This window comes from Leopardus geoffroyi, chromosome D1 (genome assembly GCF_018350155.1).
Source record: "Leopardus geoffroyi isolate Oge1 chromosome D1, O.geoffroyi_Oge1_pat1.0, whole genome shotgun sequence".
Classification (NCBI taxonomy): domain Eukaryota; kingdom Metazoa; phylum Chordata; class Mammalia; order Carnivora; family Felidae; genus Leopardus; species Leopardus geoffroyi.
In genome coordinates this window covers 101,516,603-101,543,805 of record NC_059329.1, presented here as the reverse complement: position 1 = coordinate 101,543,805, position 27,203 = coordinate 101,516,603, and the positions used below count along the sequence as shown (strand labels likewise).

The 27,203-nt window shown below is 36.1% G+C and overlaps 1 protein-coding gene and 2 pseudogenes across 1 annotated transcript; all 3 read right to left on the bottom strand.

Annotated features, from left to right (window-relative positions):
* Positions 1-2,010: 2,010 nt before the first annotated feature.
* On the bottom strand, positions 2,011-3,174 carry LOC123600523 (olfactory receptor 8K3-like). Its single transcript, XM_045482559.1, has 2 exons — positions 3,114-3,174; positions 2,011-2,945 (listed from the first exon to the last, which is right to left on the bottom strand). The coding sequence occupies exons 1-2, from the start codon at positions 3,172-3,174 to the stop codon at positions 2,011-2,013; spliced, it is 996 nt and encodes a 331-aa protein (XP_045338515.1).
* A 54-nt stretch (positions 3,175-3,228) lies between these two features.
* LOC123602674 lies at positions 3,229-4,166 on the bottom strand (annotated as a pseudogene).
* Positions 4,167-19,452: 15,286 nt separating this feature from the next.
* LOC123600522 lies at positions 19,453-20,443 on the bottom strand (annotated as a pseudogene).
* Positions 20,444-27,203: the final 6,760 nt, after the last annotated feature.

Below are 27,203 nucleotides of genomic sequence, written 5' to 3'. Positions count from 1 at the left end.
CCATTCATTGTTCACCTCCCTGGCTTTCTTTGCATATTCCAACTCATGGAGATATTTTCCTTTTGTTCAAGAAATGTGGTTTTGGGGCACCTGGGTGGCTCAGTCTGTTAAACAGCTGACTCCTTATTTCAGCTCAGGTCATAATCTCATGGTTCTGCTGGTGAGAAGAAGCCCTGTGTCCACCTCTGTGCTAACAGCAGGGAGCCTGCTTGGGATCCTCTCTCTCTCTGCCCCTCTCCCTATCTCTCTCTTTCAAAACAAATAAATAAACATTACAAAATAGTCTAGCTTTGTTAAAGGAATTTATACCCATCATTAAATTCTTCTTCTTGGGTATTACCCTGGTCATTAAATCTTTTGCATTTCCATATACATTTTTATATTAACTTAAATATTTAAATACCGACTGGGATTGGATTGTTACTGTGTTACATCTATAGGATAATTTAGGGAGAACTGATCTCATCACAGCATTTGCTTCTTCCAACCAAAGGACATGACATACTCCGACATCTATGTTTTCTTTAATAACTCAGTAATGTCTTTGTAGTTTCTGACAACAAATCACGCAAATTGTTTATAGATTTTTCCTTGGATACAGATTTTCTTTTCAGGTGTAATTAATAGTATAAAATTTCATTTTTACAAGTCTTTTGTTAGTTTCTAGCAAAAAAATCGATCTCTTATATGGAGACCTTATATATACCAACCTTGCAAAATTTAGTTGTTATTTTTAATGTTTCACCTTGAAGTTCTTTTGAATTCATATTGTACACAATTACGCAACTTAAAAATAACAGTGCTTTTATTTATACTTTGTTAAGCATGCACATGTTCACTAATCATAATTTAATAGAAATCTGCCCATCCCTTCAAGCAATAGTACAGGTTACAGAATGTTAGTTATAGTATACATTGGATAATACATCATTTACTGTTAGCATATCTTACTGTGAATTTTAAATAAAAACACAGGCATACTTCTTTTATTCTGCTTCACTTGATTATACTTAGCATCATATATTTGTTATATGTGTGTGTATGGGTCTGTGTATGTTTTAAACAAATTGGAAGCTCAATTCTTCAGTGGAAGAAGTAATTTCAGATGTGGTAGAAACAGCAAGAGAACTAGAATCAGAAGTGGAGCCTAAAGATGTGAACGAATGGCTTAAGTATCATGATAAAACTTTAATGGATGAAGAATTGCTTCTTATGCACGAACCAAGAAAGTGATTTCTTCACATGGAATCTACTCCTGGTGAAGATGTTGTGAGGTTGTTGAACTGGCAACAGTGGATTTAGAATATTACATATACATGGGTGATAGAGCAGCAACAGGGTTCGAGAAGATTGACTCCATTTTGAAAAGAAGTTCCACTGTGGGTAAGTTCTATCAAACAGCATCACATGCTATAGAGAAATTATTCATGAAAGGAAGAGTTAATAAATGCAACAAACTTCATCGTTGATTTATTTTAAGAAATTACCACAGTTGGGCACCTAGGTAGCTTAGTTGGTTGGGCGTCCAACCTCAGCTCAGGTCATGATCTTTCTGTTCAGAGTTCGAGCCCTGCGTCAGGCTCTGTGCTGACAGCTCAGAGCCTGGAGCCTGTTTTGGATTCTGTGTCTCCCTCTTTCCCTCTCTCTCTGCCTCTCCCTGCTTGTGCTCTGTCTCTCTCTCTTTCAAAAATAAATAAACATTTAACATTTTTTTAATAAAAAAAAAACAGAAAATACCACAGTCACCCTAACCTTCGGAAACCACCACCCTGACCACTAAGCAGCCATCAAGATGGAGGCAAGACCCTCTGTGAGCTAAATATTATGACTCTGAATGCTCAGATGACAGCATTTTTAAGCAATACAGTGTTTTTTTATTAAAATATACACATTGTATGATTACCTCTAATGCTAAAAATACTTAACAGACTATAATACAGTGTCAACATAACTTTTATATGTATTGGACAACCAAAAATTCATTTAATTTGGTTTACTGTGAAATTTGCTTCATTGTGGTGGACTGGAACCAAACCTGCAATATCTCTGAAGTATGTCTATATTTGCACACTTTCTCCAAGTTCTTCGTAGGGCATTTTTCACCTCTTTGTTCCTCAAGCTGTAGATCATTGGATTCAGCATGGGTATAACCAACGTGTAAAATAAGGCGGCCATATTATCAGTATCAAAGGAAAGAGTAGATTTCGGCTGCACATACATAAAGAATAGAGTGCCATAGAATAAGGCAATCACTGCCAGATGGGATCCACAGGTGGAGAAAGCCTTGTGCCTGCCTTCTGCAGAGTTCATCCTGAAGATGGCAACAAAGATTAGAATGTAAGACACAAGGACTATGAGAAGAGATGACACCAGATTAAAAGCAGAAAAGATCAGAATTATCAATCTACTTTCATGGGTGCTTGAGCAGAACAAAGGTATCAATGGTAGACTGTCCCAGTGGAAATGCCTGATGACATTACAGTCATCAAATGATGAAAGGAACATTTTCATGATGGTCAGCAAAGACAAAGAGACACTATAGAGGTAAGGTATTGCCACCGACACCTGACATAATCTTTGTGACATAACAGCTGTGTAGAGCAGAGGGTTACAAATGGCCACATAGCGGTCACAGGCCATTGCCGACAGAATGAAAATTTCACTAACGATAAAAATACTGAAAAAAGTGAGTTGGGTGGCACACCCATTAAAGGAGATTGTATGTTGATCTACAGCAAAATTTACCAGCATTTTGGGTCCCACAGCTGTTGAATAACCAAGATCAGTGAAAGCCAGGTGTCTGAGGAAGAAGTACATGGGTGTTTGTAGCCTAGAGTCTATCTTGGTGGGGATGATCAAACCCAGGTTATTCACTACTGCGATCACATAAACAGTGAGGAGTAGTCCAAATAATGGAGTCTTTAGCTCATAGAGTTTTGAGTTCTCTTGAAAAGAAATTATAAAAACCCAGTAGCCAACTTATGTTGCACTATAAAATGTGTTTATATTGAAATCACTGTTTACAACTTAAATATGTGCACTTGTTTTGGTAACTAATACATATTTTTATTAGGAAAAGTTGGTTATTTGAGGTTGGAATAGAAATTGGTTACGATTTTCCCATCGAAATTTACGGAGTTTTAAACTATTACTTCCTTGGCACTTAGCAGACATTAGCTTTTCAGGAGAAAATGAAAACCCTCAAATAGAGACAATTGTAATTCTTATTTACATGAATTTGAAAGACTGGTATGGTTTATTTAGGAATCTCTTCAATGTATCCTTCACATCCTTGTTCCTTAGGCTGTAAATGAGGGGATTCAGCATGGGTATGACCAGGGTGTAGAAGACAGAGGCCATTTTATCAGTATCCAATGAGTGGTTGCTCCTTGGTTGCAAATACATGAAGAGAAGGGTCCCGTAGAACACAGTGACAGCCATCATGTGGGAGGCACAGGTGGAAAAGGCTTTTTGTCGACCCTCTGAGGAACGTATCCTCAAAATGGCAAGGACGATGTTGAAGTAGGATATTAGAACAATAATCATAGAGAAAAGCAAATTGATCCCTGCAGAGGTAAACACTACTGTTTCTGGAATGTGGGTATTGGAACAGGACAATGCCAACAAGGGGACATTATCACAGTAAAAATGGTTGATTACGTTAGAAGAGCAGTATGACACAGAGAACACACAGGAGGTGACGGTCAGTGCTGTGGTCAGACTGTAGAGGTATGTGAGGGATACCAGCAGCAGACAGATCTGTGGAGATACCACCACCCCGTAGAGCAGGGGGTTGCAAATAGCCACATAGCGGTCGTAGGCCATTACAGCTAGCATGAAAGTCTCAGCCACAATAAAGACTAAGAACCCACCCAGTTGGGCTGCACATCCATAGTAGGATATGGTCTTCTTTGAAGCCAAGAAGTTAACCAGCATTTTCGGGGCAATAGAATCGCCAAGATGATAGCCAAGTGCTTGAGGAAGAAGTACATGGGGGTTTGAAGCTGAGAGTCAACACTGGTGAGGGTGATGATGCCCAGATTCCCTGCCATGGTCAGCCCATAGATCACCAGGAAAACAAAGAAGAGTGGAATCTGGAGCTCTGGGTGGTCTGAGACTCCCGTGAGAATGAACTCAGTCACCGAGGTGAGATTCCCTGAGGCCATGTATTCGGTGGCTTTCATCTTTTAATGGATAAAATGGAAGTGGATTAATAGATGGTAAAATTGATTGTAAACTATTTCATTTAAATTAGATCATTTTTGTTAGTAATCAAAAGTGTTAAATTTTAATTGTATTTCTCGCAATGTTTGAACAAAATTCAGAAATACAAACTCTCCAGTAACCAATTTCAGATTGTTAAAACTGTTGTACCAGGCTATTCATTTTTTCCCATTCCATGTTGGATATAATTTAATTTAGCTAAGTATACATTAATCTACTATATCATATGTATGAATATTTATATGCATATTTAAACATTAATTATCATATTGCATGTACATAAATATTTAAACATGCACACACATGCCTTTTTGTATGTTTTCAATGATAAAAGATAGGTACATAGAAGAAGTTAGGTATCTGGGTGGCTCAGTCGGTTAAGTGTCCAATTCCTGATTTCGGCTCCAGTCATGACCTTACCGTGTGTGAGATCGAGTCCCGCATGGAGCTTTGCGCTGATAGCCCAGAGCCTGCTTGGGATTCTCTCGCTCTCTCTACCTCCCTCCCTTTCTCTCTGTGTCAAAGTACATAAATACACAAACAAAAAAAGTTGATGAGCCAGAATCACTTTCAGTGACTTTCAGTTATTTTTTCCTTAGCTGCCACTGGCTTTCTTTTCAGCCATTTCCTGGTCATCATTCTTGGGAATGTCAATATTTCTGTGGGAAAAATTTTGAGTCAGCTGGGATTTTCCTTATCAGTTTCTATCACACCACGCTGCACCTCACCAACACACTGCACCTCAGTAGTGTTCCTTCTTGGAACACTTCATTCAGAAACTGATTTTTGAACTTAATCACATTTTCTTTCTTCTGGCAAATAAACCAGTCCTTTCTATCACTCTGACTACTATCTGCTCAGACGCTTCTCTAATATATTGTGTTCTGACTGCCATTTCTTTTTTTCTAGCTTATACCACTTTCCTTTGAATTTTTCAAAACCTGTTTTGACGTCTTAAAATATTACTTATAGATTTTATTTGCGCAATGTTTATCACTTTGTTTTACCTGTACAGAGAAATGTGTGGAGAGGTGTGTTAACATTATTCAATATGTAGTATGCTCTGAGCCCAGAGCTATGCTACCCATTTCAAAATAATGATCACATTATTCTCCAGGAGTGTCCTACCAGATGGATGTAATTAACTCTATGTCTGATGAGATACTTGAAGCTCAATGAGATTAAGTCATGCAAAGAGTCTGTGTAGAATGTTGATTAATGCTGTGGTTTTAGAGTTTTGCTTTACGTGCTTTGTTTGCTTTTTTGGTTACTTCATTGGTTGGATATTAGCCCACCAATTACTAGCTGTGTGATTTTTATCAAGTGTTTATATGCTTGTGTTGTGTGAAACTATGGGATAATACACGAACATGAGTTAGTACAGAGCCTGATAACAAAGAATGAAAAGTAATTGGTACCACATTTATTGTTATTAGCATGTTTTGAACAATTTTCTTTCTTTTCTTTTTCTTTTCTTTTCTTTCTTTCTTTCTTTCTTTCTTTCTTTCTTTCTTTCTTTCTTTCTTTCTTTCTTAGAGAGCACAATCAGGACAGGGACACTGAGAGGGAGAGAGAGAATCCCAAGCAGACTGTATGCCATCAGCAACTGCCTGATGCAGAATTCGAAATCATGAACCTTAAGATCATGACCTGAGTCAAAATCAAGAGTTAGATGTCCAACCAACTGAGCCACCCAGGAATCCTTGTTTTGAACAAGTTTCTGATGTGGATGTGTGTTTGCATCCCAGTAACTCATTCAGCCTCACTGAGGAGTTCATAGTTGAAATAGGATTAGGAATAGCAAATGAATTATAATCTTGCATATCCAAACAACTGGGACATGTGCTATCTAGCTATATATTTAACAAACAAATCAGGTTGCGTTCTCCCACAAACTGATTCTCTTTTAATACTGTGGTGTTAATTTTATCATATATCAAATATATGTCCGATGAGCTTATCCAACTCTGTTGCACTAGATATCCCATATCTCTTTTCTCCTACCATTGAATCCAAAAAGAAATTCACAGGTAAGTTTATGATTAAAAAAATCATTGTAGCAAGGCTCACTTTAGAAAAAATCATTTTCTGAATAAAGCATTTCAGTTAATGTTTCAGTCTGAGATGTAATATACTCAATAAATATATCCTTATTTTACAAAAGTAAAAAAAATCAACAACAGGAATTACAGATTGGGTACTATGAACCTGTGCAATCAGCTTTTGAAAAGGATTTATTTGCATATACCTTTACCTATTAATTTTATTTTCTACTGAAATATTAACTAACGGCAAAGCTAGGGTTGCTTTTTATTTTGGTAAGAACATACCACAATAAAAGTTATTTTGAGTTTTACATACAGTTCTTTTCAAGTATGTTTCTGAAAAGAGATATTTTATAGTTTTATCCAAACAATAAATTCTCAGGGAAAAAATAAAACTTTCAAAATATACTTGATGTTCATCACTTTATGGTACAATTGGGCTGAGAAACATTATTCCATATTAGTTTTTAAATAGCTTCTGAAGTGATTTCGGAATATATTCCGTTGTTTTCTCACTATAGAAATTTGTCTTAAAATTATTTAAACATGGACCATGTTAGGGATACACCATGTCTTCTTATGAGCTCTCAGGGCTCAGTAACAACATCGGTAACAACATCAGTAACGCCTGTTGACATTAGGGAATCTTTCCTTCATGGGGTTTGTCACCCTGGGAGATGTGAAAATCATGAAGGGGACAAACTTGTGTTTCTTGATGCTAAGCAATGTAGGAGGTCTTTCTCAGAGGGGAAAAAAAATTATCTTTCAAAGACACTTAAGAAGTTTCCTAAGTGGTGTAGAGTTCCTTCTAGTACATTAATTCTACCAGTTGTAAGGCAGAAAGCACTTTTCTGTAACCTAAGGTGAAATACAGTCCTCATAATGACTACTGTTTATTCTGCACAAATGCTCACACGGTCCAATTTATCAACAGAGATTCTGGATACCATTGTTTGAGTCATTTCCCTTCCCTTCCACTTGGCCATCAGTGGGCAGAGATTAGAGTCTTCAGGAAAAGAGAGTAGAGCAGGTATCACTTCAGTCCCAGGTCTGATTGGAATCAGTAAAGCTCCCAAGATACTTGGTCTTCACATCCAGAGTGAGCACTACGTAAATTGTTAGGCTGAACCTACCTGTGTGCAGAGATCTGCTGAGACCCACTTCTAAGGTTCCGCAGGAGGTGCTTTGAAGAGTGTTACAAGTGTCTGAAGTCCCTGAAGGCCCGCACAGTAAATAAGCTTGTTTATGGCTCCAGTCCCCATGCGTGAACACAGGAATTCCCAAGTGAAGTGACTCCTCAGGGAAAGAAAGACCAAGTACCCAAGGCTCCACACAACAATTGCACCCTCAGAGTGAAAATGTGGGGTTAGCCTAGGAACACAGGTGGGTTATCATACTGATTAACAATCACATGCAATGATTCCACCCTTGGTGTGTTTATTTGTTTTGAATTGTCCCCTGTATTGGTTGGAAGTATGGCTGTTGGCTGTGGGGTGGAGAAAATCCAACAGTTAGAAAGCACAGGATTCTGGCCCCAGTGTTGCATTTTACTGTGAATGTTCAGAATGGAACAGAGTGCAAAGCCTCCATTCTGGTGTCAGGAACAAACCCTGATGTATTTGCCATAAAACCAGATGATAAACAGCATACATTCAAAACGTGCATCATTGCAAGGACTGAATATCAATTGTTTTATTGAACTTTATAAGGCACCCCATCATATAACTGATCCTACTGCTGGTTTTTGATTAAAAATAACTGATGGAAACTTCATTTTTCATGTAATCTTGTGATCTCTCCTCATGCATGTAAGATACTGTAGTCAAATATTGGTAACATTTTTATTTTACTGTTTGTGTGGGATTTTCTAGTCTGTAAGCTTTTAAGTGAAAAGGGTATATCTAAATAGTTTGCTTTTGTATTAATAGCTTCTAAAATAATACTCAGGAAAGAGTAGGTGTTGCTGACTTACTCCCTGATGGAGTGAATCATGAATAGGTGAATGAGTGAATATAAGATCCATCTTAGAATTCTGAAATAAAATATGAGGGTGTTTGGGTTTTTTTTTGTTTTTTGTTTGTTTTGTTTGTTTGTTTTAGTGGCATACTCTAATGTGATTTTCACTTTGGTGAAGAAACAGTTGCAAATTGCAGATCATTCTCTAGAATATTCGCTACTTTAGGGCAGGACGCACTGATCCTTCTTCACCCTGGCATATTCTAGGCTCTACAGTTATTGAAGTAACAGACACATTCTGGACCGTAAAGAGGAAACAACAAAGATTTTTATACATCTGAAGTTATTCATGATAATGAATTTCAACCTGTGAGGGTCTTTCCAGAGTCCAAGTACCCACAAGAGGGCTGTGTGCTTCCTCTCTAATGACATTTGTCAATTGTCTGTCATGTGACCGCAGAGAGTCGATACCCTGCTCAGTTAACGGTGCTTTCACTCCCTCATCAGCTCTGCCAACCTCCCCATCTATTTAGCATTCCCACATTGTTGTAAAATATAAAATTTTTTTACTTTTACATGTTGCATTGTTACTAATGCATTATATTATAGTTTGATCTGTCAGTCACACTTATTATTTATTACACAAGAGGTATTGTCCATTTCATAAGTTGTGAGTACAATATATAAACATACTTTGGTCAAGCAGATAAAATTCTAAGACAGGACCATTCTGAATCATAATATTTCCTTTCAAAGTATTTGTAAGAAACATAAATACACACATCTACATACATATACATACACAAACTTATATATGTGCAAGAAATTATATTATAGACACCATAGTTCCATTCTTCACCTTAAATGATAGTATTTTTCTTATATGATTCATTATTTTATTTTATTTTATTTTATTTTATTTATTTATTTTGAGAAGGAGAACATGGGCAGGGGAGGGGCAGAGAGAGAGAGAAAAAAAGAGAGAATATCAAGCAGGCTGTGTGCTGTCAGTGTAGAGCCCAAGTAGGGACTCAAACCTACCAAACATGAGATCATGTCCTGAGTCAAAATAGAGAGTCAGATGCTTAGCTGACTAAGCCAACCAGGCGTCCCTATAATTCATTATTTTAAAGTAATACTTTAATTACATATACCTTGAATATGTACTAATCCATTGTCTCCCTTTCCATTCTCTCCACCCCGTGTGGAGGCAACAGCTCTTAACTCTATACGACCTCTTTCTCTCTTTCCAAATTTTTAATTTACTTTTTATTGTGATCAAAAAACTTAAAACTTAATATAAGATCTACACTCTTGACCAATATTTAAGTACACACCACAGTCCTGGTGATCATGGGCACAATGTTTTAAAACAAATCTCTAGAACTTATTATATTTTTAGATACATAAATTATAATATTATCACAAGTATGTGGCTTTAAAATTTATATAAGTGGATTGGTTATGTTTACTTCATCCTGTGATTGGTACATACATGTGTAATTTAATTTATATGTATTATTGATAATAAATTTTGCTTTTTATATGCAATAAAATAATAAATTCAATTTCTTTATGACATCTTTTGTTTTATAACATTTTAAATTTGGTGCAGCCACATTAGTATATATTTGCAAATTGCCTAACTTTCACAAAATTAATTAACTCTGGGGATTCTACTAATTTTAAGTGCTCTGAAAATATTAACAAGGTAACTATGTGATTTCTAAATTAAAACATATTTTTGTTTCATAATAAATATTAAATAGGAATACAATTGACTTTACATAGTCACATTAGTCAACTTTTTATTTACTTTTACCACATAAATGACTTTTCTTATAAAATTGAATCGCCTTTTATTTTCATTTTTCTATTAATCCTGGCCCTGATCATATCATGTTATCTGCTTTGCCACAGGAAAATTTTATCTTAATTTTGCCATTCATTGTTACTGGTTAACTATATATTTATGTACTTATTAACAAAACACTAGAATTTTGCAGGTATTTCAATTAATTTGTATTACACACTGAATGTCTCTTTCTGCAAGTTCACTTAGAAGTATGCTGGTGCATAGAAGTCAATCTCTAAATATAAGTTGACTCACTTATCTTTGCTTTTCCTTCTGAGAGAATACATAACAATGTTTAATGTTGATAATCTAATTCATAGGAACCCCATAGTACAATAAATTAAGGAAAGGTATGCACAGTTTTTTCCACATCCTTTGTCCTGCATATTTTACATCTTTTTCCTCAAGCTATGGATCGAGGGATTCAGCAGGGGGATAACAGTGGTGTAAAATTTGGACACCACTTTATCAGTGTCAAAGGAGTGACTAGACTCAGGTTGAACATACATAAATATCAGACTCCCGTAGAACACTGGGTCCATTCTCAGTTTGGACCTGCGTTTGGAAAAAAAAAAAAAAAAAGCCTTGTGCCTACCCTCATCCTGACTGTGGCTAGCATGATCAACAAGATCCAAAAACTATCAAAAGGAATAAAATCAAATTAAAAACAGAAAATCAGGGGTCCTGGGTAGCTCAGTTGGTTTAGTGTCTGACCTTTATTTCAGCTCAGGTCATCATCTCATGGTTCATTGGCTTAAACCCTGCTTCAGGCTCTGTGCTCACAGCGCAGAGGATAAGATAACCTATTTCTACCTTTTGTAAAATATGTAATAAGTATTTGCCAGAAACCAAGATATTTCCTCCACCCCAGCTGTATTTTTATTATAACTGACATACGCCAAGTGGTTTGTAACAGGTTAGGCATATATTGTATTTTAGGAATCTAGGAAAATATGAGGAGATTGAGAAAATTGGGAGAAAGTGGGGTCACTGGAATTGATTTTACATAACAAAATTTTATAAATATTCCCTTTAGATAAAAGAAACCTCTACTTTAAAGAAGAAATATGTATACTTTATGTATTTTATGTCTACTTTACGTACTTTATGTCTACTTTAAAGAAGAAACAGAATAATGGCAAAGCGAAAGCATACAGACAACTTTATAAATACATAGATGTATATAGAGATATAGGTTTATAGATTCTGGGATGTTATTTTAATTTTTTTCTGCACAGTAAGGCTACAAAGAACTCCTACATACTATGAGAATAGCATAAAACACACAAGCATAAGTATAATGAAATCAAAATAGATACAATTGTCCCTAATAAACTACTAATTAAAAAATATCAGAATAGAATGAGGATGGAAGGGTGAAGTAAAAGAATGAATGGTTTAAATGGTATTGATGCAGAATTCTATAGAAGGAAGGAAGGAAGCAGGAAGTGAAAGAAGGAAGAAGAAAAAAACTTATGTTGGAATTATACTGAAATTATAGATCAATCCAAAGACACTGGACTCGTTATAGCAGTAGTAAATCCATTCCATGGACATATTTGGTATTCATTTTCATTGATTAAATGCCTTGTTAAATTTTTATACATATTACTGAAATTTTAGATAATTTTTATTAGATTTATTCATAAAACGGGGGAGGTTAGTGGTTTTATAAAATATATCTCTTGATGGAGTTAGATGGCACAGCAGCATGGAAACCCTGAGCTTTTCTCATCTCTGAAATACAGCTAGATCATCACCAATCCATTTAGAAAACTTAGGAAGTTGATCTGAGGATTAACACAACAATCTGTATAACTTTAGCCATAGAATTTGGCAGTTTTTTTCTTCCTCCAGAATAACAAAATGAAGGAATTCACCACAAAGGGAAGAACAGGAAGAAATGACAGCCAGGGACTTAACATAGATATAAGTAAGACGTCTGAACTAGAATTTAAAGCCACAGTAATAAGAATACTAACTGGGACTTAAAAAAGTGTATAAGACACCAAAGAATCCCTTTCTATGGAGATAAAAGAAACAAAACTAGTCAGGCAGAAATTAAAAATGCTATTACCAAGATGCAGTCTCATATGGATGCCATGATGGCAAGGATGGGCCAAACAGAGCAGTCAATCAGCAATATAGAAGATAAAAATATGGAAAACAATGAAGCAGAAAAAAAAGGGAAACAAAGGCAAAAGATCACAATATCAGACTTAGAGAAGAATTCTGTGACTTATAAAGGAATAAAATCCCAATATGGGAGCCCCAGAAGATGAAGAAAGAACAAAAGAGGTAGAAGGTTTTTGTGAGCAAATCATAGTGGATAGCTTTCCTAAGATGGGGAAGGACAGAGACATCAAAATCCAAGAAGCCCAGAGAATTCCCATTAGATTTAACAAAAACCAACCATCACCAAGGCATATCACAAAATACACAGACAAGGAAAGGATGTTAAAAGCATCAAGAGGAAAAAAAAAGTCCTTAACAAAACAGGGAAGACATATTAGGCTCCCAGCAGACCTATCCACAGAAACTTGCCAGGTGGGAAAGGCGTGGCAGGATATATTCAACACGCTGAATTGGAAAAACATACAGCCAAGAATTCCTTATCCAGCAAGTCTGTCATTCCAAATAAAAGGAGAGATAAAGAGTTTCCCAGACAAACCAAAATTAAAGGAGTTCATGACCACTAGATCAGCTCTGCAAGAAACTTTAAGGGGGACTCTTTGAGTGGAGAAAAAACAAAACAAAACAAAAAAGACCAAAAACAACCAAGACTGGAAAGAACCAGAGAACTTCACCAGAAAACCCAATTCTACAGGCAACACAATAGCACTAAATTTATATCTTTCAGTACTCTAAATGTAAATGGACTAAATGTTCCAATCAAAAGACATAGGGTATTAGAATGGATAAGAAAACAAGACCCGTCTATATACTGCTCACAAAAGACTCATTTTAGACTTAAACACACCTCCAGATTTAAAGTAGGGGGATGGAGAACCATCTATCATACTAATGGTCACCAAAAGAAAGCCGGCCTAACCTTACTTATTAGACAAATTAGATTTTAAAAAAAAGACTGTAACAGGAGGTGAAGAAGGACATTATATCATAATTAAAGTCTGTCCACAAAGAATATCTAACAATTATAAAGATTTATGCCCCTAATGTGGTAGAATCCAAATATATAAGTCAATTAATCACAAACATAAAGAAACTCATTGATAATAATACCATAATAGTTGGGGATTTCAACCACCCACTCACAGCAATGGAGAGATTATCTAAGCAGAAAATCAATAAGGAAGCAATGGCTTTGAATGACACACGGGTTCGGATGGACTTAACAGATATATTCAGAACATTTCAGCCTAAAGCAGCAGAATACACATTCTTCTCAAATGCACATGGACATTTGCAGAATACATCAAATACTGGGTCAAAAATTCAGCTCCCAACAAGCACAAAAAGATCAAGATCATACCTTGCATATTCAGACCACAACACTATGAAACTCAAAATCAACCACAAGATTTTGTGGAAGTATTCGTGGAAAGACCATGAATACTTGGATTAAAGCACATCTTACTAAAGAATGAATGGATTAACCAAGAAATTAAAGTGGAGGTTGAAAAGTACATGGAAGCCAATGAAAATGAAAACACGGCATTCCAAAACCTCTGTGACGCAGCAAAGGTGGTCATAAGAAGGAAGTGTATAGCAAACCAGCCTTCATAAAGAAGGAAGAAATTTCTCAAATACATAACCTAAACTTACACCTGAAAGAGCTGGAAAAAAGAACAGCAAATAAAGCCCAAAAGTAGCAGAAGCAGGGAAATTAATAAAGTTTAGAGTAGGAGTTAATGTTTGAAATAAAACAAAACACAAAAAACAGTAGGATCAATCAATGAAAGCAGAAGCTGGTTCTTTGAAAGAATTAACAGAATTGATAAAACCCCTGTCCAGACTGGTCAAAAAGGAAAAGCAAAGGATCCAAATAAATCAAATCACGAATGAAAGGAGATCACAACCAATGCCACAGAAATGCAAACAATAATAAGAGAATATTATGAGCAATTATATGCCAACAAATTGGGCAATCGGGAAGAAATGGACATATTCACAGAAACATATACACTACCAAAACTGAAACAGGAAGAAATAGAAAATCTAAACAGGGGGGCCTGGGTGGCTCAGTTGGTTAAGCATCCGGCTTCAGCTCAGGTCATGATCCCACGGTCCGTGGGTTCATGATCCCACTGTCCATGGGATCCCACGGCCCATGCCGGGTTCTGTGCTGACAGCTCCAGAGCCTGGAACCTGCTTCGGATTCTGTGTCTCCCTCTCTCTGCCCCTCCCCGACTCATGCTCTGTCTCTGTCTCTCTCAAAAATAAATAAACATTAAAAAATTTTTTAAAAAAGAAAATTTTAACAGATCCATAACCAGTAAAGAAATTGAATCAGTAATCAAAACTCAAGAGTCCAGGGATGAACTGCTTTCCAGGGGAATGCTACCAAACATTTAGAGAACAGTTAACAGCTATTCTTTTGAAGCTGTTCCAAAAAATAGAAATGGAAGGAAAACTTCCAAACTCATTTCATGAGGCCAGCATTACCTTGATCCCTAAAGCAGACAAATATCCCACTGAAAAGGAGAACTACAAACCAACTTCCCCGATGAACATGGATGCAAAATTTCTCAATAAGATACTAGCAAACCAGATCCAACAATACATTAAAAGAATTATTCATGAAGATCAAGTGGGATTTCTTCCTGTGATGCAAGGCTGGTCCAATATCTGCAAATTAATCAATGTGATGCATTATATTAATAAAAGAAAAGATAAGAACCACATGATTCTCTCAGTAGATGCAGAAAAAGCATGTGACAAAATATAGCACTCTTTCTTGATAAAAATCCTCAAGAAAGTAAAGGATAGAAGGAACATACCTCAAGATCATAAAGGCCATATATGAAAGACCCACAGCTAATATCATCCTCAATGGGGAAAAACAGAGCTCTCCCCTTAAGGTCGGGAACAGGAAGGGATTTCCAGTCTCATCACTGTTATTCAACATAGTGTTGGAAGTCCTAACCTCAGCAATCAAACAACAAAAAGAAAGAAAATCATCCAAATCAGCAAGAAGGAAGTCAAGCATTCACTCTTATTTCACATCATTGTGAATTGAACTATTCTTAACATTAAATTACTTATCCAAACTTATACTTTTCATATATTTCCATAATGTGAAACTTCTCAACCATCTTCAACATCTTTTGTGACAACTTGTTTCAGTCTACACTCGGCCACTACTTTCTAGCACTGCATAATTCAAATATATTTTCTTTGTGAAAATTATTGCATAGACGTTCGGCAAAATCACAGAACAATGACATATTTCTTTGAACTCAGAAAATATTTTGTATAAGAGTGACTGTCACTCTGCCAAGCAATTTTTCTCATTTGGCATTTGTTCCAAGATCAGGCTTCCAAGTAGAAGGTCTTTATATCAACTGTAAGTAGTTCTAAATAATTCTATTCATTTTTTCTGCTGAAAAAAAATCCAGGAATATCTAAAAGCATGCTTCCCTTTTTCTTTGTATCATGTCTGTGCATCTGCACAATAGTTATTTGTTGTTGTCTGCAATGATGTACAAGGGGCAGCCTTTAAAACCTTTATTCATTCCTACGGAGAGTTTGCCTTCTAATCTGAGCCATACGTACAACAATAACAGATATTTTTCTCACGCCGCACGGATTCTTTTTAAAAATCACTTACATGTGTATTTCCAATGGAGCTTAGCACTTATAAAATTTCTGAGCTTACCGAAAGTACGCTGGTCTTGAAGGGAAGGGACTTGGGAAGTAACTGCATTTCCCAATTCATAGAACTTGAAAAGAGTAAAACCCTCAATTGAAGTATTTTGTTGAACTTTCTTCTTATTGTCATAAAAGACATATAGCATAAAATGTACCATTTTAATGATTTTAGCTTTTAATTTGTAAGTATATATTTGTGTCACTAGATACATACCTACTGTTTTGCAAACATCATGGTTATCTACCTCCAGAACATTCTCATCATTCCAAACTGAAACTCTATACCCACGAAACATCTATACCCATTCTCTTTTCTTCCATCATGTTGCAACTACTGTTTCTGCTTCTATGAATTTTACAATTCTAGCTTCCTCACATAAAGGAAGTCATATGAAATAAATAAATACATAAACATTATCTCTTTTTCAATTTTTTCTAATTATTATGGGTGGGATATAGAAATAAAGTTGATTTTTTGTAATTTGTTTCATATCCGGCAAATTTTATAAATACATGTATTATTTTTAATAAATTATTTATAGTTTTTTCTATGTAGTTAAGACATCAAAAAAAATTTTTTTAATGGTAGTGTGTGCTTTCCCATCTATCTTTATACTTTTTATTTCCTAACGTGGTGAACCAGCTACAATGCCCAATATATACTGAATATAAACGGTGAGTCTGGATCTCCTTGTCTTAGGAGTGTTCAGAGGAAAATCTTTAATGTTTCAGTATTATATTACAAGTTTTCTGTAGGTTTTTAAAATGTAATAATATGTACCCATGGTTATGGTATCATACAAGTATTTTCACTGCCTTCAATACCTCTGTGTTCAATCGATTTATTCCCCCACATGCAGGATTTTTTTTAGATATTATTTATAACATCAGTTTCTACTCTCCTGCTCAGCGAGGCAGTTTATTACAAATCAGCGTTGAATTTCATCATAAACCTGTTAAGGATGTTGAATTATGTGATTTATGTAATGAGTTTTCGTGTGTGAAATCAGCCTTGCATTCTTGCCTACATGCAGTACTCCTCAACTGTATCAAACATTCTAAACCAAAATGGGTCACTTGTATAAAGTGCCAAGTGAGTACAGCTCAATCTCATTTATATTTTCATAAGCCAGTGTGATTTCGGGAGAGCCTGGTATCTTTCATTTAATATTATATCCATTCATTCTTCACCTCCCTGGCCTTCTTCGCTTATTCCGAGTCGTGAAGATATTTCCCTTTTGTTCAAGAAATGTGGTTTTGGGGCACCTGGGTGGCTCAGTCTGTTAAACAGTTGACTCCTTATTTCAGCTCAGGTCATAATCTCATGGTTCTGCTGGTGAGAAGAAGCCCTGTGTCCATCTCTGCACTGACAACCGGGAGCCTGCTTGGGATTCTTTCTCCCTCTCTCTCTGCCTCTCTCCCATTCACACATGTGATCTCTTTCTCTCAAAATAAGTAAATAAACATTTAAAAAATAATCTAGCTTTATTAAAGGAAGTTGTACCTGTCATTAGATTCATCTTGTGGGACATTGCCTGGCTATTTTAAATCTCTTGGCTTGCCATATAAGTTTTGATATCAACTGAAATATTTAAAAGTACTATTGGGATTGTACTGTTACAGTGTTAAATCTATAGGATATCTTAAGGAGAACTGACCTCATCACAGCATTTACTTCTTCCAAACAATGGACATGATGTACTCCTACATCTATGATTTCTTTAATAACTGAGCAAAGCTTTTGTAATTTCTAACCACAAAATCATGTAAATTGTTTATTAGATTTTCTCCTAACTATGAGACAATTTTTTTCAGGTGTAATTGATAGTTTAAAATTTTATTTTTAAGCAGCACTCTCAACAATAGCCAAATTATGGAAAGAGCCTAAATGTCCATCAACTGATGAATGGATAAAGAAATTGTGGTTTATATACACAATGGAGTACTACGTGGCAATGAGAAAGAATGAAATATGGCCCTTTGTAGCAACATGGATGGAACTGGAGAGTGTTATGCTAAGTGAAATAAGCCATACAGAGAAAGACAGATACCATATGTTTTCACTCTTAGGTGGATCCTGAGAAACTTAACAGAAACCCATGGTGGAGGGGAAGGAAAAAAAAAAGGAGGTTAGAGTGGGAGAGAGCCAAAGCATAAGAGACTCTTAAAAACTGAGAACAAACTGAGGGTTGATGCGGGGTGGGAGGGAGGGGAGGGTGCGTGATGGGTATTGAGGAAGGCACCTTTTGGGATGAGCACTGGGTGTTGTATGGAAACCAATTTGACAATGAACTTCATATATTGAAAAAAATAAATAAAAAAATAAAGGCAAAAAAATAAAATTTTATTTTTACCTGTTTATTACTAGTGGATAGCAAAATAATTGATCTTTCATTTGGAAACTTTATATGTACTAACCTTGCAAAATTTAGTCATTATTTTCAGTGTATCAGCTTGAAGATATTTTTGAATTTTTAATATATACAATTATGAATCTTAAAAACAATAATACTTTTATTTATGCTTTCCTCAGCATGCATATAGTCACAAATCATAATTTAACAGAAATCTACCCATGCAAGCAATAGTCCAAGGCTGAAACAATGTTAGTTGTTTCATCAGTGGATGAACTCATTGCAGATGTGGTAGACATAGTGAGAGAACTAGAATCAGAAGTGGAGCCTGAAGATGTGAATGAATGGCTGAAATCTCATGACAAAACTTTAATGGATAAAGAATTGCTTCTTATGCATGAACCAAGAAAGTGATTTCTTCAAGTGGAATCTACTCCTGGTGAAGATGCTGTAAGGTTGTTGAACTGGCAACAGTGGATTTAGAATATGGATTTAGAATATGACATACACATGGTCGATAGAGCAGTAGCAGGGTTTGAGAAGATTGACTCCATTTTGAAAAGAAGTTCTACTGTGGTTAAATGCTATCAAACAGCATCACATGCTACAGGGAAGTTATTCATGAAAGGAAGAGTCAATCAATGCAACACACTTCACTGTTGTCTTATTTTAGGAAATTACCACAGTTGGGGTGCCTGGTGGCTCAGCTGGTTGGGTGTCTGACTCAGCTCAAGTCATGATATCGCCACTCAGAGTTTGAGCCCTGCATCAGGCTCTGTGCCTGTTTTGGATTCTGTGTCTCCTCTCTCTCTCTCTGTTCCTCCCCTGCTCATGCTCTGTCTCTGTCTCTGTCTCTCTCTTAAAAATAAAGAAACATTTAAAAATTTTTTTAATTAAAAAAAAAACAGAAAATACTACAGTCACCCTAACCTTTGGCAACCACCACCCTGACCAGTAAGTAGCCATCAAGATGGAGGCAAGACCCTCTAGGCAAAATATTATGACTTTGAAGGCTCAGATGACAGCATTTTCAAGCAATACAGTATTTTTTTTTAAAGTATACACATTGTATGATTACCTTTAATGCTAAAAAACACTTAACAGACTATAATCCAGGGTCAACATAACTTTTATATGTATTGGACAACCAAAAATTCATTTAATTTGGTTTACTGTGAAATTTGCTTCATTGTGGTGGACTGGAACCAAACCTGCAATATCTCTGAAGTATGTCTATATTTGCACACTTTCTCCAAGTTCTTCGTAGGGCATTTTTCACCTCTTTGTTCCTCAAGCTGTAGATCATTGGATTCAGCATGGGTATAACCAACGTGTAAAATAAGGCGGCCATATTATCAGTATCAAAGGAAAGAGTAGATTTCGGCTGCACATACATAAAGAATAGAGTGCCATAGAATAAGGCAATCACTGCCAGATGGGATCCACAGGTGGAGAAAGCCTTGTACCTGCCTTCTGCAGAGTTCATCCTGAAGATGGCAACAGAGATTAGAATGTAGGACACAAGGACTGTGAGAAGGGATGACACCAAATTAAAAGCAGAAAAGATCAGAATTATCAATCTAATTTCATCGATGCCTGAACAGAGCAAAAGCTATCAATGGTAGACTGTCACAGTAGAAATGCCTGATGACATTATAATCACTAAATGATGAAAGGAAAATTTTCATGATGGTCAACGAAGACAAAGAGACACTATAGAGATAAGGCATTACCACTAGCACCTGACATAATCTTTGTGACATAACAGCTGTGTAGAGCAGAGGGTTACAAATGGCCACATAGCGGTCATAGGCCATTGCCGACAGAATGAAAATTTCATTAATGATAAAAATACTGAAAAAAGTGAGTTGGGTGGCACACCCATTAAAGGAGATTCTATGTTGATCTACAGCATAGTTTACTAGCATTTTGGGTCCCACAGCTGTTGAATAACCAAGATCAGTGAAAGCCAGGTGTCTGAGGAAGAAGTACATGGGTGTTTGTAGCCTAGAGTCTATCTTGGTGAGGACGATCAAACCCAGATTACCCACGACTGAGACCAGATAAACAGTGAGGAGTAGTCCAAATAATGGAGCCTGCAGCTCAGGGAGTCCTGTGATTCCCATTAGAATGAATTCTTTCAACAGTGTTAGATTGTGTTTGTCTGTACAGGCCATTCGGGAAACCTATACTGGGAATAAATACAAAAATAATCATTAACTTTCATGACATGACTGAGAGGACCATTTTAATAATGATTAAAGGCCTAAACCTTTCATTATGGCCTGTGGCCGTAATTGTCTGTTCCAACACCTGGCAGCTCATTTCTCTCTTTCTCTCCCTTCCTCTCTCTTTCTCTCCCTCTCTCAGCTTAGCTGAGCTCTTTATAGCTTTCTTAGATATGACAGCAAAATAACGAACAACAAAGTTAAAAATCCTAAATTGGATTTATCAAAATGTAAAAAACAGACAAGTTGTATGCATTAATGGACATTATTACGGAATGAAAAATTAACTCATATAATGAAAAAAATTGTCAATCTTCTATCTGGTAAGTGTCTAGTATATAAAATATACAAAGGACTCTTACAGTCCAATATCTAAATGAAAAATTACCCAAATTAAACAAAAAAAAAACAGGCAGAAAAGTTGAAGGACATTTCTTACAGAAGATATGCGAATGGACATTGGCATATGAAAAGATATTCAACATCATTAGCCATGAGGGCAATGCAAATCCACACCACAAGGAGATACCACTTCGCTTGTTGGAAGGTAGCTTAAAAAAGAAAAGATAAGAAAAGAAAAGAAATCACAAAGGTTGACAAGGGTGTAGAGATAAGAATCCTTGTGTATTAATGGGAAGGTAAAACAGTACAGTCACTACGGATGGAGTTTGACGGTGACTCCATACATCAAGCTAAGAATTACCATTCTGATCCAGTAATTCCTTTCCAGATGTGTACCCCCAAAGTACCGACAACCACAAGAGTTCATACAAAAACTTTGCAGGTAAATGTTCATGACAGCATTCGTAAGAGTTACACCAGTTCATGATAGTCAAAACCTGGGGACAACCCAAATGTTCATCAACCAATGCATGGATAGCATCTCTGTTGTCTCCACACAATAAGAAATTAGGAAGCCATACAAGGAAAGAAGTATTGTTATATGCAACAACATGGATGAGCCTTTAAAACGTGCTAAGCAAAAGAAGCCAAGTATAAAAGGGCACATCTGTGCGTATTATATTATATAATTCCATTATATGAAATATCCAAAAGAGATGAATCCATAGAGAGAGAAAGCAGATTACCGGTCAGGAACACTAAATTCATTCTCAGGAGACAATACAGTTAGGGACATATTTCGGGTGGATACTAAAAGCATCATAAATCTCATGGAATAAATGAGAATATCAGAGTGTGTGCTCTCTTTTAAATCCATGCTACTAAATACAAGTCCCCTTATATATGAGAAAAGATACGACGTGTTTCTAATTATCTTTAGAGTTCTATGTAAAACACTAAACTTTATTTTACATGGTTCTATTTACATTACTTTGTATGATTATTGAAGGTAACCTGGTTCTTACCTTTTAGATCTGTTTTTTTCCCTCCCAACTTTTCTTCAAACATGTAAAAAACACAATGAGATTAGCGTTGGACCTTCACTATAAAACTACCCTAAGGATAGAGGTGAGAGAATTAAATTATTCCCCAGCCCTGCCCCCTCCTATTGCCAAATACATCTTTTTTACACTAAATTAGGTGACAATGAGTATATTCAACATGGAAGGTCAACAAAATATAGATTTAAATATATATACTTACACATCAAAGTAACTTTCAAGGGGGAATAGAGTTTTAGAAAAAAAAACTATTAAATAAGTGGAAAATACACTGTAATTGTAATCAAAATACATATTACTGCTTTAAAATTTTGCAACAATTCTTCTTTATTGAAATTTGTATGTGCACATATTTTAATCTTAATTCCAATCTACATGATATGTGCTTTTCGTTATTTAAGGGATAATCTGATGGCATTTCAGAGACTATTCCAAAGCTTACAGGTAAGGAAGAGGGGCAATCCTGTTATTAATCAGACGTTACAGGGTGATGGAGGCATTATGTAGTGATATCAATGCTTTAATAGTTTGCTTTCACCTCACTTCCAACTAAAAGGGATGGTTTGAAAAGGACATTGATAAATTTGGGAAACACATGATGTATTTGAAACAGAGAAATTGCAAGTGTTACAAACACATTGAGGCAATCCTTTTACTTTAGAGGGACTGGAAACCACTATGGAAATGTGTGATTTGAGTTAGAAATTCTGAAAATATCCAATTAACTACACATAATAGTATCATATTTGACATTTTACTAAGGGTCCAAGTGAAAGAAACTAAACAGGAAAATCTTAAGGTCTTGGGTGTGAATTTCTTAACCTATTTCCTTTTCAGAGATTGCTTTTTTTTCCCCCACTATTCAATGATTACAACCTTGCTGCATCTTAGCAAACGTCTAGCTTTCACCCAAAATTATAATAAAGATGTTTACAACCTTGTATTTGCCCAGAAACTTCAGTTAACAAAAGAGAACTGTTAAAGAGATAGTTAAATCATGGAAGTGGGTGGGGGTTTGGGGACAATAATGTAAATGGGAGGTGGGGTCCTGAAGAGTCACTAGACTCAGAGTCAGTCACAGAGACAGCTACAGTGCGCTCACCTGCGAGGTGGAAAATCTCTGGGCTCACATTTGTTCATGGCACAACCCCAGTAAGGATTTATGGATGACTTTACTCCTTTGAGTCTCTCCCTGAGGAGAAAGAATACAAGCTAATTATGCCTCAAGCATTTGAAAATATCAAACAAAGGCATGGTATATCTCCTAATTCTATAGGACATCTTTATATTCCCCTGCAAATAAAGTTATGTTAGATACCTTTCCACAATGTCTCCTGGTAAAGTCTTTCTACTGTAACCCAGCGATCTGGAATCAAATCGTTGTATTTGTAGGAAAGATGTTTTCATTTTTCTTGCAACCCTTAATGATCTTCTTCTACTACAATGGCTTTTTATGATTTTATCTCTGGGGGCAGAATGAAGATGATTGAATGATGCTTACTACATCATTAAAAAAATTTACAAGTAAAAGTAAACATTTACAAGTACTTGTTTTCCCCTTTTTTGTGGTGTTTTAACTTATTTAAACATAATATACTTATTAACAAATGCATGCATCATACATTTTTGCAAATTCAAGACAGCCGTGTAATCAGAATCCAGATCAAACAGCTATGATGATAGTAAAATTGAAACATTACCAGGACCCCAGGAGAATCCTTCAGTCTGCTGTCTGCGATGAACTGTCCCCTTAAACACACACACTCACATGTGCACACACACATGAATAATTCTTTCTCTGCCTGCTAACACTGTGAATTATTTTTATCTATTTTTGTTACCTTTATTTTTTTTAATTTTTTAAAACGTTTTATTTATTTTTAAGACAGAGAGAGAGACAGAGCATGTGTGCGGGAGGGGCAGAGAGAGAGAGAGAGAGAGAGAGAGAGAGAGAAAGACACAGAATCTGAAGCAGGCTCCAGGCTCTGAGCTATCAACACAAAGCCTGAAGGCGGGGCTCAAACTCACGCACTGGGAGATCGTGACCTGAGCCGAAGTCCGCCGCTCAACGGACTGAGCCACCCAGGCACCCCTGTCATGTATTTTTTTTAAGGATAATAATTTATAGTTTATAAAAACATTTTGCCCTGGGGGCGCCTGGGTGGCGCAGTCGGTTAAGCGTCCGACTTCAGCCAGGTCACGATCTCGCGGTCCGTGAGGCTCTGGGCTGATGGCTCGGAGCCTGGAGCCTGTTTCCGATTCTGTGTCTCCCTCTCTCTCTCTGCCCCTCCCCCGTTCATGCTCTGTCTCTCTCTGTCCCAAAAATAAATAAACGTTGGAAAAAAAAAAAAAACAACATTTTGCCCTGATAGAGAAAAATTTCTTGAAAATGGTAATTAAAAACAGCTACTCCCACCTCCTTGATGTCCACACCAATACCTTTTGTCATCTTCGTATTGTATTTCTTGTCTACTCTTTATGGATTTGGAACAGTTACCTTTATATTATGCTTACAAATCCTTTGTCCGCGATTTGTCTGATTATGTAGGTCTGATAAAAGTATCCTCTCCCTCAGGCATCTAGGGGTGCCTGAGTGGCTCAGTTGGTTGAGCATATGACTTCAGCTCAGGTCATGATCCCGCCCTCCATGGGTTCAAGCCCCAGGTGGGGCTCTGACAATTCAGAGCCTGGAGACTGCTTTGGATTATGTGTCTCCCTCTCTCTCTGCCCCTCCGCCACTCATTCTCTGTCTCTATTTCTCAAAAGTGAATAAACGTTAAAAAAAAAATACTCCCTTGGGCATCTGGATGGTTTAGTTGGTTAAGAGTCTGACTCTTGATATTGGCTCAGGTCATGATCTCATGGTTTGGGAGTTTGAGCCTTGTGTTGGGTTCTGTGCTGACAGATAGGGATTTTCTCTTCTCTCTCTCTCTGCCCCTCCACACCCTCTAAAAAAAAATTTAAAAAAAAGCATCTTTTCCCACTGTTAGAGTTTCCTTCTCATACTATTAATTGTGATGAACATAATTTCTTAAGTCAGTGCAATGAATCATTTTAAATCTTAGATAACCATTGTTTTATGAGGTCTGTTTAAAATGATTTATATATTTCAATATCTCCAAGATGTTTCACCATTCTTTCCTTTTAGATGTTTGTATTTCACATTGAGATCTTTAATCAAGTAGAATTGAGTCTGTATAGGGACTGGGTATGCGCCCAGATCCTTTTTTTCTCTCCAAATAAATATACAAATTGCCTAAGAGTATTTATGGAAAAGATCGTTCTTCCTCTTTGAGAAAATAGTGATGCATCCATCATAAGTTAGGTAACAGTGTATTTGTAGATCTGTTTCCGAAGTCACTATTGTATTCCATCAATCATTTGGTCCGTTTTCTGGACAATGTTCTCTTTCCTTTTTTTTTTTTTTTATTGCAGTGTAATTGACACACAATGTACATTAGTCTCAGATGTAAAACACAGTGAATCAACGTGTTTATCCATTATGTTATGCTAACCACAAGTGTAGCTACCACCTGTCAATACCATTGACTATATTTTCTATGCTGTACCTTTTATTCCTGTAACTTAACTCATTCCATAATTGGAAGCCTGTATCTTCCTCTCCCCCCCCCACCCCAGCCTTTTTGCCTATCCCCCATCCCCCTCCTCTCTGGCAACCATAAATTTGTTCTCCGTATTGATAGGTCTACATCTAACTTTGTTTGTTTGTTGATTTGATTGTTTTGTTTTTAGATTCTGTATATTAGCGAATCATATGGTATTTGTATTTCTCGGTCTGGCTTGTTTCGCTTACCATAATACTTTCTGTGTCTACCCATGTTGGCACAAATGGCAAGATCTCATCCTTTTTTTTTTTTTTTTACATTTATTTATTTTTGATAGAGAGAGACAGAGCACAAGTGGGGGAGGGGCAGAGAGAAGATGAACCAGAATCCCAAGCAGCACAACGTGGGGCTTGAACCCGTGAACCGTGAGATCATGACCTGAGCCAAAGTCGGATGCTTAACCAACTGAGCCACCCAGGTGCCGCAAGATCTCATCCATTTTAAGGCTGAGTAATATTCCATTGTGTATAAATTCCACATCTTCTTTATTCTATCATCTAACAGTGGCTACTTGGGCTGATTCCATATTTTGGCTACTGTAAATACTACTGCAGTGACTATAGACGTGCATATAACCTTCTGAATTAGTGTTTTTGTATTCTTTTATATTCTTAGGGTAAATACCCAGTAATGACATTCTTGGATCATGTGGCATTTTCATTTCTAAATTTTAGAGGACCCTCTTAAGTTTTTAGAGCCACTATTTCCACAGCGGCTATACCAATTAGGAAAAAAGAAATTTAATTACTATAGCTTTGTAATAGGTCATGAAATCTGGCAGTATAACTCCTGTAACTTTAATCTTTCTTCAAACTATCTTTGTATTTTTGGCATTTTGCCTCTCTTAATTAAGTTTATAATCAGCTTCCATAATTCTAAAATAAAGAAGGGAAAAGAATGAAAGAATGAAGAAAGGAAGATTAAAAAATAGTTTCTATAATAATTTAAAACTATCTAGTTTATTAATGTTTACACATTAAAATAATCTTGCTTAATTAAAGAAATTGGTATCTGTTATTGGAATGCCTCTGTATTCTTTCTTCTATAATATTCTAGATATTTGGATTTCCATGTAATCTTTAAAATCTACTTGACTATTAAAAAATGCTGCAGCAGTTTTGATCATTACTACATTAAATATATAGAATAATTTAGGGAGAACTAACCACCATGCAACATTTATTTCTTCTCAGCAATGGTATGGTATATGCTACATTTATGACTTCTTTAATAATTCAGTAATGTTTTTTATAGTTTGTGGCAGAGATGTGATGCAACTTGCTCATTAAATTTTCCCTAAGTATTATAGACTTTTCATTTCTAGTGTAATTGATAGTTTAAAACTTTACTTTTACCTTTTTTTGTTATTGTAAAGCAAAAAAACAAATCTGATCTTTAAAATGCTGACTTAATGTGCACTAACCTTGCAAAATTCAGTTATTATTTCTAATGTTTCAGCATGAACAGTTTTTGAAATTTTAATGTAAACAATTATGCCGCCTGAAAATCAATACACTTTTATTTCTGCTTTCCCCAAGCATATACAGGTACACATATCGCTTAATAAAAGCTGAGATGCTTCCCACAACAAGAGGATAGAGTTCAAGTGTCATTAAGGTAGATATAATTGATTATTCATTATTGTGTGTATTTCCCCCAACAGGAACAATAGTTGCCATC